Genomic DNA, 14,427 nt, shown 5'->3' with positions numbered 1-14,427 from the left:
AAATTAGTTTTTAACATTTCAGATGTCGGCCAGAAAACAGCTCTGGGATAAAAACTCATGTCCAAAGGTAAACAAATGGTTTACTGTCACTCAAATCTTTACCAAGATTTTAAAAAAATGAAATTTGATCTCTCTCTCTCTCATTATCGATAAAGTACTGTACAATGAGAATCCAAATAAATGTATTTTTCTACTCCGAAAATTTCTGGACTTATACTTGCTCCTACTTAATATTGGGGTTTTGGTTTCTTAACTAAATATCTTAGATACTCCATTTCTCACATTCACTGGTCTTGGTGCAACTCTAATTGAGTGTTTGATTATTTACCACTTAATATGACACAAAGTTACTCAACTTCTTGGATGCTTGGAATGGTTATTATTGATAGCTTATATTTTCTAATTTTGCATTTAGTTCAAAATGCTCGCCAAATTAGTCTGAATAGTGTTGGGAAATCAAAATAAGCCAATACGTTGATGCGTATATTTATTGTAAAATAGTTAAACCATGTTTTTTTTTTTTGTTTTTTTTTTAAAAAGCTCTCCACCTTGCAAATTTCTCAAAGAAACTAAATTACACGACATTTATGTTTCTCATACATGAGTTAAACATTGATAAAAGGCCAAGTAAATCAGGCCTCATACATCAAACTTTAAAGCTCAAACTGAGTCCTGCTTAGGCCCAGTTTTCAAGAACCTCATGGGACCTTTACTCAGAATGCGGCATGCAAGTAAGAGTTAACTGAAATCAAAAGAACTGCAACTCGAAGTGCACACATAAATATTTACAATTAGGAACAAGTACTAGTGCCCAAAATCATACAATTCTAAATATGCAACATATTTGGAAACAAAGCAGCAGACGTCTTTTGATGTCTGCTGGCCATTAAACTGGCCAATAAACTGTTTCTGCATATCAGGTCACATTTTAATGAAAAATCAACAATGTCTCTAAACTCTGTATTAAGATGAAAAAAGGAAGCTTCTTCAGAGTTCTGTACATATTAATTGTCAAAAACTGGCATTTTAAACTTCTGAGTAATGTACCGGGGGATAATAACAGATACATAATACACTAACAACTTGTTAGTAACACTAACACAAGACCATAAAGAGTTACTTTTAACTTCAAAATGTAATATTTGGCTCTCCTAATTATTTAAACTTCAAGTTACAGGCCTTGGTAACTGCCCTAATCAGACAAAACCCGGACAAATTCCCTCTTCACAGCTTTGCTTATTATAAAATACGCTGCACATTTTCTACACTTGTACAGATATCTCCCTTGCACCAATTGCTATCTTCAGACATGATTTGGTTCTTTTTATAGTGGTATTGATTTATTTGTTTTCAACAATACTTCAGTTTGAACACCATTCAAATTCTTTGCAATCTCAGCTGAGATATGGAAAAGGAAAACTGCTCAAAATGACTAAAATCAGACCATCCCCTACATTTCACAGTCCCTCTGTAACACAAATTCTCTTCCAATCCGTCACCAGATACAGCTAAAATGTTGTGCTTTAATTTATTTCGTGGTACCACAGTAGCACACAGATTACTGCTGCCACTTCAAAGATCCAGCATACTGTAATTAAATCCCTTTAGTTTCTACATGAGTACTCCGGTATTTTAATTCCAACATCTCCACAGATATGGCAATGTGTTGCATGTTGATTAGAACATGAAAGCAAGAATTTTGACACTATAATCATATAAATTGATTCCAATGTGATGATATGATCGTAGGTATGAGCAGTATGATTCTTTTTTTGTCAGTTTAAGTGCCCAATTTAGTAGGAACAAAAGAATGCTTCACATTTTGCATACTGGTTGGCACAGTAGTCTGGAAAATTAATTTTTTTTTTTGGCTGTCATTAACTAGTACACTTGAGCATGTTTAGTAGGGGCATATCCTTTTATATGTGTTTTTTTGCTCTAAATAATAACGACAAAAATTGTCTAATTATATCATAATTAGGTACTACTTGTGAGTCCTTAATCTCTCTCTCTCTCTCTCTCTGGATATAAAAAGCACCCATTGTAAGGGTCTATGTTGGACAATCACTGCAAAGACAAAGGAGTATTCTGCTCAGGTGAGAAACAAAGTTATTGACATGCACAAGGCAGAAAATGGCTACAAAAATATTAAAGAGCTTGAATATCCCATTAAGCACTGTTGGATCCATCATCAGAAAGTGGAAGGTTCATCATAGTACCCAGACTCTTACTAGAACAGGCCGTTCCTCAAAACTAAACATCAGATCAATACGTCAAATGGTGAGAGAGAGACTATTAAAAATCGCAACAGTCACTGTTAGAAGTCTGCAATGATCTTTGTCTGAAACTGGACTGAAGGACCGTGGGTCCACAATTTCAAGAGCTCTCCATAAAAAGGCTTGTATAGGAGGGTAGAAAGAAATAAGCCATTTCTTAAAAAGGTCCACATAAAAGCACTAAGGGAATTTTCTACAAAGCATGAGAAAGACCCAGTTGAGATGTGGAAGGCTTGATGGTCAGATGAGACCAAAATAGAACTTTTTGGCCAGACTTCAAAAGAGGTATGCGTGGCATACATCTAAAACTGCCCATGCCTCAAGATAAACCATACCTACAGGTGAAGTATGCTGGTGGCAGCATTATGCTATGGGGATGCTTTTCATGTGCTGGTACTGGAAATCTTGTCAGAGTTGAAGGGAGAATGGATAGACATAAATACCACACAATATTGAAGGAGAATTTGTTCCAGTCTGCAATGAACCTATGGCTTGGGAAAAAAGGCAAAGCAACACTGGAATTTTAAAAAAGCAGAAAGGTGAATGTTTTGGAATGGCCAAATCAAAGCCCTGATCTTAACCCTGTTGGGAATCTGTACCACTATTTGAAAACTGCTGTCCAGAGGCACCAGTCACCAACCTAGAAGATCTCTAAAACTTCTACCAAGAAGGATGGGAAAGAATCACTCCTAAACAATATGCAAAACTGGTACATAGTTACCGCAAAAGAATTAAGGCTGTTAATACAGCAAAAAGGTTCTCGACAACGTGTTAACATGTAGGGCTTGAATACTTGTGCAAGTATTCTTCGATTAACTATCTATAAAAAATAGTTTATTTTGACTTTGAAAATATATTATTACAGCATATCAATTCATACTATTAATACTAAATGGATAACTATGTGTAAAATCTTTCGTCATACAGAAAATTGACTTTCTTAGGGATTAAATACTTTTGTATGGCACTGTACTCTATAAAAATAGGATTTACAAGGATATTTCAAGGGGAGGTTTGGGTGGGACAATGGTGGGTTGCAGGGGTAGATTTAATTATCTTTAAAGAATGAATGCTGTGTAAACTGCTAAATTCTTACTTTATTTAAGACAATTTGTAACTACTCAAGTTAATGCAAAAGAATATTTGTTTTACATTTATTGTATCAAGACTCACCCTTTCACAGGTTCAATGACTGTAGCGCCTGTATAGTCCTCACCTCCTTCTGATCGAACTACTGGCATCACCAAGTCCTGTTTCATAGCCTAGTAGCACAAACAGAGCAGAGTCAAATCACAGAGGAAATCGAGCATTAATGTCTCACATTAAGAATTTAACTGGCACCTTCTTTTAAAAAAAAAAATACCGGACATTCTGAGCAAAGATGGTGGCTGACCTGTCTGAGTAGCTGCGAGACCACTTTGATTTGCTGACCATGAGAAAGCAGGTATCCTAATGGGACACCAGTCACACGAGCCATTTCCATATAGTTTATTATGCACATGAGCTTCTCCAGAAGCCTCAATGGAAGGTAGGCATCTTTGAGGCAGTACACTGCCAAACGACGACGAGTTTGATCATTTCCATTCTAAAAGCAAAATGGATAGGCAAATGAAAACAGATGGGCATTCAAATGCTTTACATAATGAGTGTCTGTTAAGTACTTCCAAAGAAAAGTATGTCTATGATAACTACTCATGAAATAGACCCAGTAATCTCAAATGACCATTAAAAGGAGAAAAGCAGAGAAATATAATATAATGAGTGATGTCAGACATAGGAAAACAATAACAGAGCTAATGATTTACATAAGAACAGATTAAAATATAAATGTGGTAGTAGACTGTTGACACAAATACCAAATATTTGCAACAGTGAGAAGAAAACACTTGAGAAAGCCAAAATGTTGAAGAGTCACACCTGCAGATCAGTAATGATTGAGTGCTGCACATCTTCCTTCTGCTCTTGCAGGAAGTGGAAGCTTACAGCATTGAGTGTGTAAGAGCGCAGCTTATAATCTCGCAGAAGAACCTGCAAAGCAAGAAAAGTGGATCAACAACATATATTCTACCTTTGCCTTCGGCACAGTCAATATGTAACATTTTCTACTAAATAATACTCTATGGCATATCATCACTTAAAACACTTAATTCTTCACCACTACTGTGCAAACATTATAGTTTTCTATCTTTTACAATCATCTAAAAGCAGCCTTACCTGCAAAAGGTCAAACTGAACACGGCCTTCCATGTTAACCACTTTATTTTCTCTCCTCCCCATTTGTTTCGACTGAAATGAAGAATCCTTCACCACAGATTTTATACCTTTAATTCTCCCCAAATAAGGAAACATTTCAGCCTATAATTTAAACCAACACAATTTTAACAATGCAACTAACTACATGGAGGTGGTGATCTTAACTGATTACATTTTGAAGCAAATGAAAACATGATGACAGTACCTTTAAGGCATGGGCACGGTTCAGAAGGTACGGCATGTCAAAATTCTGAATGTTGTAACCAGTTATAATATCTGGATCCATAGTCCTCACAAACTGAGCCCAAGCCTAGAGATTGATGCATAAAATAGTAAATTATCACTTTTGACACAGCAAGATATGGGCTGGATTAATTCTAGTACAAACTGAGCTATTCCAACAGAAAAATGTTGAAGTGATCAAGTAATTTAATGTACATAGCAATTTATATATTAAATGGATCAGTATTGATTCATCATTAAATTATCATCTTATTGAATTATCTTTGCTATGTCTGTCTGTGTAAATTAAATCTATGTGTAACATTCCTTATGGGGAACCTGACACGTGGGAGATTTTACAGTATTGTTTAGGTACTGCGAGAAATGCGTTAAAGAAAAAAAAAACGAAAAACTACAAAAACAGAAGAGATTTATTTTTAAAATTTTGAAAGAATAAGGGAGATTTACCAGTCACAGATCCCGAAAAAAGTCACTTTAGCCCATACACAATGGTAAGTTCCACCAGTCATGGTGCCCCAGTCCTATACCCAAAAGAAATGAGGACAGCACTGGTACAACTAACCATTTTGCCAAAGCCAGTTGCATCAATGAAAAACTGGAGAGAGGTATATTTTATTTTATTTTGTTTTGATGATTACTTGCCACTTAACACATACTTTGCAGCATGTGGATAGCTAGTAGTGCAAGCCAGTGGGTATTAACCTGTTCCTAGGTTTAATCTAAAGGCAGACTAAAATAAGCCAGTGTAGCAAAAGGGTGACATGTCCTACTAGTTTCACCAACTAATTTAAAGAGGCTACATTTACTATCATAATACCTGTAGAAGATCTTTTTCTTTCTCAAAACACAGAACTTGGGAACCAACAATGCTAGCACAAGATTTCAAGGTGAAGACATTTCTGACAAATGGGTCTCTCTCTCCCTGTCTCTGAACCATATTTGCAATTTGAATAACAGGGTCTTTGTCTGCTTCAGGGAAGATGCCTATGGAAAAAAAAAAAAAAAATGCAACATATATAAGAGTACACCTTTCAGGCTAACCGTTGTAAAAGTGATGTAACACTTGCCATTAAATACTGTTTCTCTATATTCTTATATTACATACATTAAACATCAATCACAACTTTGAAAAAAATATTTTAGATAGGTTAGATATACATTTATACAATAAAGGAGTATGCATGGCCCTGATCCATTTATGGACTTATTTAACATATATTGCATCTAATCAGCCGACAGCCTTGCATATTCAACTAAGATCAGCAACTAAAAATACAGCAACTCACTTCTATAGACACCAAGTACACCGCATATCACAAAGTCAATATTACACAAGAACCTATCCATTTATTAATCCTAAATACCAAATTCAAGATCAAGGGGAGCCATCGTTTATTCTTAGGACATTAGGTACAAAGAAGGGAACGACAGAGTACTGGGTGGCAGACTAACAAAGGGCAACAATTACATGAGATTATGAAGTTCTGCATCTGACCACTGAAATGGATTTATTGATCAAAATGTTTGGGAATTGTTGGTATTATTTTTTACTTCTAAAATATAATTACAATATGTTTAAAAAAAAGATGCAAAGTCAAAGATCACCTCGTTGAACTTTTTCAAAAAAAAAAAAATACCTTTAATTCTAAGGTGCTTGGTTGATCTCCAGAAGAATTTACATTTTAAAATCACTAATGCTTGTGATAAAACATTTTGAACTAAACTCACCTTTTCTACCAGCACATTCAATATCAAAACTAAGAACTCTCAATGGTGCAATCTTCTGCCACTCTCCCTCAGCAGCATGGCTAATCAGATCAGTCCACCCTATGTCTGCCTCCAGCTGGCTCAAGGACATCTATGGGCACAACAAAAAAATCAATGAACTTTCATTTTTGTATTTGGACAAGTTTTACATGCTGGTCTGGGTTGTTTTTCAGATATCTCACCTGAAGTAAGGAACATCAAATGTATGATTAATTAATTACATCTAGGGACTAAAAACCAAAATTGGCTCTGCAAAAACTACAGATCTTACTTTAACTAAAGTAACTATGCTTTGTTCATATACTATTCAATATATGTTTTCACTTGTTTCATAAAATTAACTAGATATTTTGACAAACTCCATTTCCTCTTAAGCCACGTTTGCACTGCAAATTCAGAATTCTGGTATTCAGTTTTTTCTGTATTTTGTTTTTAAGCAATGAAACAGGCCATCTTTAGGCAGGATCACTATTTATTTTTGCAAGACTATCAAAATGTGAATGTCTTAGATATAGCATTAATGAATTAATCAGTGCATTCAACTTGTGCTTCACTTTTAGTGCAGCATCATGAGTTGAGGCACCTGTGTCTCTAGAGAGTGTGGAAGTTTTGAAATGCAGACTCCTATATTTTACCATGTAACTTAGCATTAGATCATCACTCATGCATTAGTCCCAAGTGTCGCTCGGGCAACGGTATAGGTAAGTCTCTCGTAAGGCCCAAGGATTACTCAGGCTGTAAAAATGCAAACAGCATTAGTGCCAAACATTACTTGGGCAACGTAATATGTGTGTCTTATGTAAGCGTTAGGCCTGAGTGCTACCTGGGCAACAGTGTATAAATGTCTTCTTCTAGTCTAATAATGGTGTCTCATAAGAAACAACACTGATGAGGAGGTGAATCTGTCTTCAAACAGAGAAACTGAAATGGTCAGTGAAACGAGAGCAATGCTCACATCACTCCAATGCGTGCAGTGTGCTATTCGTATTGTTACTAATTATCATTATTATTATTTGTATCATTATACTTTCTACACTTCTGACTTTGAACTTTTAGTGTTTCGAACATATACAAACAGGATAACAATAATAATAATAATACATTTATTTGTAGGCGCCTTTCTAAACACTCAAGGACACCGAACAACAAAAAAATCAGTGAACTTTCATTTTTGTATTTGGACAAGTTCTACATGCTTTATACTGACTAAAATAAAACAATGAGGCTTTACATGACAATGAACTACAGAAAATAGATACAAATTAAACTGAACAACATCAGATTCTAGTCAAGTATTTCAAGCTGTGTCAAGGACCCTTTAACTCAAACAGATACAGACAGATAAATAGCACTTTATTTGTCCCAAAGAATAAATACATAAATATTACAACAAACAACAATCCCCATGACACTACAGAATTTCTAATAGAAAAAATAAAAAAACTGCAGGATGTTTACTTTATTTGGATTGTCACTACTGTCATCACTAGGCACTTGATCTTCCCTTAGAAAATATTTTCCTGCTGGCAGCTCTATCCAATTGCAGCCAACTACATCACAGTCAACCATGAACCTAGACAGGAAGCAAAGTGGTACAAAAATTTCAAATGTTAGTTACCCAAACACAGATGAATATACAACCAGCTGAGAATTAAACGCAAACTATTGTCTTTCCAATTATACCTTCATGCAATAACATCTCAAATTAGGACACATGAATAAACAAAGTATTACTGTATAACATAAAAAGCAGAATGCAATCTTAATACTGTCTATCCAGGGAACATAAAATCACAGAGGTTTGTCTATGCATATATAAGTTTCAAATCCACGTTCTCCATTAAACGTTTGCTGGGTGCTGCAACCAGTCTTGACAGCACTATTTCAATGGAGGAAGGAATCATGAAGAGAATACTAGGATAATTTACATCTGCTAATTAACCGGACTAGCAATAAATAAGAATATCCAGAGAAAATGTGTTATGTGTGTGGGGATAACACACTAACTCTACCATAGACAGCTGAAAATTAAATTTGATTTAGCAGTTAGCAGTACTAACAACATGTGATTCTTCCTTAGATTTACTTGCATACAATTATCATTTTGCATGGAGCTTCATTTTGCTTTCCTTAACTTTAAATCTGATTCTATTTTATTCTATATACATGTATTTTACCATTATAAAAGTTAGTACTACTCTCATGCTATTTTTGTATAATCTGATATAATGGCAATTTCAGCAGAACTCTAAAACTGGTCATGAATAAAAAATATGATCTATAAACAAATACTGCAAACAACAAATAGGATCAAAAGGTGGTGGTGGTGGTGGGGTGTGTTTGCGGGGTAAAACCTCTGTCTCAGGAAAATACAGCAGCTCTCACCATTTTGTAAAAAATCAAGTCCGGGTCAATAGATAATCAGAATTACTCATTATAATTTATTCTACATTTTTGTTCCCAACTATTTGTATCCAATATCTGTCCCATTTGTAAAAGCCCTATACTCCTGAATAATACCTTAGTTTGTCACTTCAAAACTGCAATGAATGATTTACAGTACATCTGAAAGAAAACCTAATTAAATATCCAACTGGGACTTGTCTATAAATCGTCAAATGTAAAACAAAGCCTTCACTGTGCAAAAGTGGTCCACAGGTGTGTGCAGTATAATAAATAAATAAAAATGAAAATAATAAAACTACAGTGCCAGAGAGAAAAAATAAATTGAGCCATACTGTTTTGATTGCTGGTCATACTGGTTTTAGCTTGTAAATCCTAAAGATGTATGTTAACTTTTATTAATCAATTTATAGTAATTTACATAGTTTTTAGTATAGAATCACTTCCAACATATATCTTCTGGAATCCAATTTGTTATATGTTTAGCAATATAATAAATATGTTAACTTTTATCATTCAAAATATGGTGTCTGGTGCAAGTAAGCAAAGATACAAAAACTCCCGTAACTATACTGCACGTGACATGAAAATAAGGAAAACAAACTGTGTTACTTGTTCTCAGTGTGTCAAGGTCAATTGCAAAATGTACAATATTGAAATACTCTACCAATTTATTCCACCACCTTTAGTGTTAATATATTTCAATGTGAGGATGGGCCCTCATGGAGCAGTGAATTATTTCTTTAAATACATTTCACAAGAGCTATGTACATGTTCCAAAAGGATAAGCTTTTCTTTCTTGATATACAATAACTGGGACCCATTCAACTTGATCACTGGGTGAAAACCAAATAAGGAAATTTGCAACAAAAGCTTTTAAAAGTTATTTATCTGCAGTCACCTGATCACAAAATCAATGTTGGCTTCAAATGCTGCATAGCTTTGTGTTGGAAATAAAGAAAATTTGAACCCCTGCTCCAATAGCCGCTTTGCTGGAGCTATAAGCCGAGGTGTTGCCATAGTGATGCGTAAAAAGTCACTGGGCTGTTTTCCATGGAATCCATACATGCCTAAATGAAATAGATGGACAAAAACAAAATACAGAAAACCCCATAAATAAATTAGAGTGAAAGGGGGGAAAAAAGCTTAAAAAAAAAAAAAATCAATGAGCATCAAATGAGCTTTAACACCATTACTGCCTCGCTTGTTAGTGACTGGGATCCTTCTTCCAAAAAAAGGTTTAGAAACTAAACGTTACATCAACACAAATCTTTTCAGTTTTTTAGAAATATGCTGGGAATACATTGTGGTTTCAGAGGAAAATTTCACAGTCCATACTTACCTCAAATTGCCTTTGGTGATATTATATGTGGATTCCAAAAGGTGAAGATGCACCAAAGGTCATAAAATATGAGACAGGTGCAAATATAACAGAGAGCCTAAACAATTTTTCATATTTTTGCAAAACCTGACATCAATATTCTTCTATTTCCACTGAGTTACAACTGAGATGGTGGAAGAACTGTAAAAGACAATTCACTAAGAAAAACACTAAGAAATACATTCATGAATTTTTGCCATATGCTGTAAGAGCTTGTGTGTACCTTCCACAACTCAAAAAACTGGATTAAGAAGATTAATGAAGTTCATTCATTTGTTATACAATACAATATATATTGTGTACAGGATAATATGTACAAATAAAACTTTAGAAGCATTTGCATAGTAAGTTTATTTTAATTGTACCAGTTTTTCCTGAAAGAAAATAGCTGGAGGAAGAAAGCATTCTTTCTGAATTGAAACTGAGTAAATGAAAACAAATTTAGAAAGGATAAATGACATCCCACTTCACATTTTGGAATGAATAAAAAAGTATGCTTCTCACTGTTTCATCTGTAGGCTGGAATGAATTACTAATAAGGCAACTCAAAAAATAAAAATGGGACAATAAAATATTTTCGAACTCGAAACACAGTCACAATATAGTCAAGAACATGACCCGAATTTAGTTCTTCTCAACTATAAAAAGTTAGGAAAATTTCAGCAAAGACTTTTTGAAAATATGACATATGCTGCTTCTTCACCAGATTTGTTTCAGCATATTTACATGCTACATTTATTTCTTGAGGCTTTATATTTAGTAATTCAAAAATAGGTCTTAATACTCTCAAAACCAGAATCAAAACAAATACAAATGCAACATTAATCGTAAACATTAACGCTGTGATTTTTAAAGAGGTTTTCATTAAAATAAAGTAAATGTCACAAAACTTTTCAAATTATGCTTTTCATTTTATCAAGTACATGATAACTGCTGCAAAATGTCAGTTTGAATTTATATATTCAGGAACAATTAGAAGATTAATGCCACCTAATGAAAAATAATATTTTATGAACTTTGGTCACTGCTTTTTCCATTCACTACTTTAGAATTCCTGTAAAAAAGGTCCAAGTTGTTTGCCAGATATCTCACCTGAAGTAAGGAACCTCAAATGTATGATTAATTAATTACATCTAGAGACTAAAAACCAAAATTGGCTCTGCAAAAACTACAGATCTTACTTTAACTAAAGTAACTATGCTTTGTTCATGTACTATTCAATATATGCTTTCACTTGTTTCATAAAATTAACTAGATATTTTGACAAACTCCATTTCCTCTTAAGCCAAGTTTGCACTGCAAATTCAGAATTCTGGTATTCCGTTTTTTCTGTATTTTGTTTTTTTTTTTCTGTATTTTGTTTTTAAGCAATGACGCAGGCCATCTTTAGGCAGGATCACTATTTATTTTTGCAAGACTATCAAAATGTGAATGCCTTAGATATAACATTAATGAATTAATCAGTGCATTCAACTTGTGCTTCACTTTTAGTGCAGCATCATGAGTTGAGGCACCTGTGTGTCTAGAGAGTATGGAAGTTTTGAAATGCAGACTCCTATATATTACCATGTAACTTAGCATTAGATCATCACTCATGCATTAGTCCCAAGTGTCGCTCGGGCAACGGTATAGGTAAGTCTCGCGTAAGGCCCAAGGATTACTCCGGCTGTAAAAATGCAAACAGCATTAGTGCCAAACATTACTTGGGCAACGTAATATGTGTGTCTTATGTAAGCGTTAGGCCTGAGTGCTACCTGGGCAACAGTGTATAAATGTCTTCTTCTAGTCTAATAATGGTGTCTCATAAGAAACAACACTGATGAGGAGGTGAATCTGTCTTCAAACAGAGAAACTGAAATGGTCAGTGAAACGAGAGCAATGCTCACATCACTCCAATGCGTGCAGTGTGCTATTCGTATTGTTACTAATTATCATTATTATTATTTGTATCATTATACTTTCTACACTTCTGACTTTGAACTTTTAGTGTTTCGAACGTGATCCATATACAAACAGGATAACAATAATAATAATAATACATTTATTTGTAGGCGCCTTTCTAAACACTCAAGGACACTGAACAACAGACAAAGCACAGATTATAAAAAAAAGTAAAATACAGAAGTTAAAATCAGACAGAGCAATTGTAATCAAAAGAAAAAGCAATCTTAAACAAATGAGTTTTAAGTTTAGATTTGAAAAGTGAAAATGATTCAATATTTCTAAGCTCAGATGGTAGTGAGTTCCAAAGCTGGGCAGCAGAGCAACTGAATGCTCTGCTCCCCATAGTGGTAAGACGGACGAAGGGGACAGTCAAGTGGACGGAGGAAGAGGATCTAAAGGTACGGGAGGGAATGGAAACATGGAGGAGGTCGGACAGATATGGAGGGCAAGGTTGTGGATAGCCTTAAAAGTTAGTAGGAGGATTTTGAATTGAATGCGGAACTTAACTGGAAGCCAATGAAGTTGCTGCAAAAAGGGAGTGATATGGTGAATAGAGGGGGTTCTAGTAATGATGTGGGCAGCTGAATTCTGTACCAGTTGAATCTTATAAAGAGATTTACGAGAAGGACCAAAGAAAAGGGAATTGCAATAATCCAGATGAGAAGTGACAAGGCTATGAACAAGGATAGCAGTGGTGTGGGGAGTGAGTGAGGGGCGAATACGATTAATGTTACACAGGTGTAAATATGCAAACCGGGAGATGTTATTGATGTGGGAATGAAAGGATAAAGTACTGTCAAGGATGACACCCAGACTCTTAACCTGTGGGGAAGGGGAAACAGAGGAAATATCAACAACAAATTAAATATGATCAGTTTTGGATAATGTTGATTTTGTACCAATGAGGAGAACCTTAGTTTTGTCACTATTTAATTTAAGAAAGTTTGAAGAAATCATTGTACCTCAACATAAAACAACACAGGTTGAAACAATGCAAACTCAACAAGGCAAGGAGGCTTTCAAACTCTGGATTTTTCTTAATTTAAATAAGACTTTTTCACCTTGTAAAGTCTGTATCTTTCTACAAGCATATATTTTTGTTTTTTGAAGGTTACCATTCTTTTCCAACAGACCTGACTGACAAGTTAAAAAAGTTGTGCCACACCAAATAGCTTTAATTTGCATTTTATGATGCAATATGCACACAGATCTTTGAACCCATTAGCAACTGACCACTATTAACTTCTATTTACTTTTTACAGCATTATTCACAGAAAGCTTTAAACAAGTTTACTTTTTGTAAGTATAATGAAAGTTTAGAAAACATATTTTGTGAACAATAGTATAGAATAATGTTAAAATAGAGGAATCAACATACTGCATCTTTAGATGACACAGAGAAAGACAATAAAGCTCAGTATCATCCATAGAACAGTCAAGTACATTTATTTTTAAGCACTTTTTTCAATACTGAGTATTCAACTAAATGCTTACAGAATATAGTATTAATTTGGGTTAAGATGTAACATAATTAAGCTTTTTTAGTGTTCTACAAAACGTCAATGAGATTACATACTGTGCTTCATTATATGCAATGTATCCATTTTTATTTGACATTAGTTAAATTTGAAATCATATCCTAAGTACCAAAAATTTGTCAATCTACATCATATTACATAGATAAAAAAATATACTTGAAGCAATCACACTTTTTTTTTCACTTTTTAATTGGATGTCAAGAATTTTAACAGTATTTTCACTGTCATAATACATAAGGTAGAAATCAATAACTTAGTGCAGGGTGAAGCCTTGTGAAATAAAGATTAATGCTTATGGTTAGGCTATCACCTGAACCAGTAAGCAAGATTTGAATAGTTTAAAATAAAAAACATGGAGTACTTCTAGTATGTTTCAATATGGATTTAAAGTTGTGAGGTCTACATACATGTTTATGCATGTTAAGAGGTGCATGGCACTAACTACTTAACAAGATTTCACCAACTAACTTTTAATGCATTCTTTATATCGCACCAGTTTTAACACAATATTCCGCTCTTGTAGCAATAACAGTTTCATGTTAATCAGCAATGCGGGGGGGCGGGTGCATCTTTTTTTGGTTTACTTGCTGAGCTTCATTACAACTAAACCCACATTCAAACT

The 14,427-nt window shown here is 34.3% G+C and overlaps 1 protein-coding gene across 1 annotated transcript in view; it reads right to left on the bottom strand.

The window, feature by feature from the left end:
- pold1 (polymerase (DNA directed), delta 1, catalytic subunit) overlaps nucleotides 1-14,427 on the bottom strand; it is a 131,420-nt gene that overhangs the window by 87,861 nt on the left and 29,132 nt on the right. The window contains exons 6-14 of the mRNA XM_039774275.1: nucleotides 9,844-10,012; nucleotides 7,998-8,112; nucleotides 6,501-6,630; nucleotides 5,590-5,756; nucleotides 4,735-4,839; nucleotides 4,491-4,631; nucleotides 4,194-4,304; nucleotides 3,670-3,861; nucleotides 3,450-3,538 (exon numbers count right to left, since the gene is read on the bottom strand). Of these exons, the coding sequence (XP_039630209.1) occupies nucleotides 3,450-3,538; nucleotides 3,670-3,861; nucleotides 4,194-4,304; nucleotides 4,491-4,631; nucleotides 4,735-4,839; nucleotides 5,590-5,756; nucleotides 6,501-6,630; nucleotides 7,998-8,112; nucleotides 9,844-10,012 (1,219 nt within the window). The remainder of the gene's footprint in view (nucleotides 1-3,449; nucleotides 3,539-3,669; nucleotides 3,862-4,193; nucleotides 4,305-4,490; nucleotides 4,632-4,734; nucleotides 4,840-5,589; nucleotides 5,757-6,500; nucleotides 6,631-7,997; nucleotides 8,113-9,843; nucleotides 10,013-14,427) is intronic.

This window comes from Polypterus senegalus, chromosome 13 (assembly GCF_016835505.1).
Source record: "Polypterus senegalus isolate Bchr_013 chromosome 13, ASM1683550v1, whole genome shotgun sequence".
Classification (NCBI taxonomy): Eukaryota; Metazoa; Chordata; class Cladistia; order Polypteriformes; family Polypteridae; genus Polypterus; species Polypterus senegalus.
This window is presented reverse-complemented; position numbering and strand designations above follow the sequence as displayed.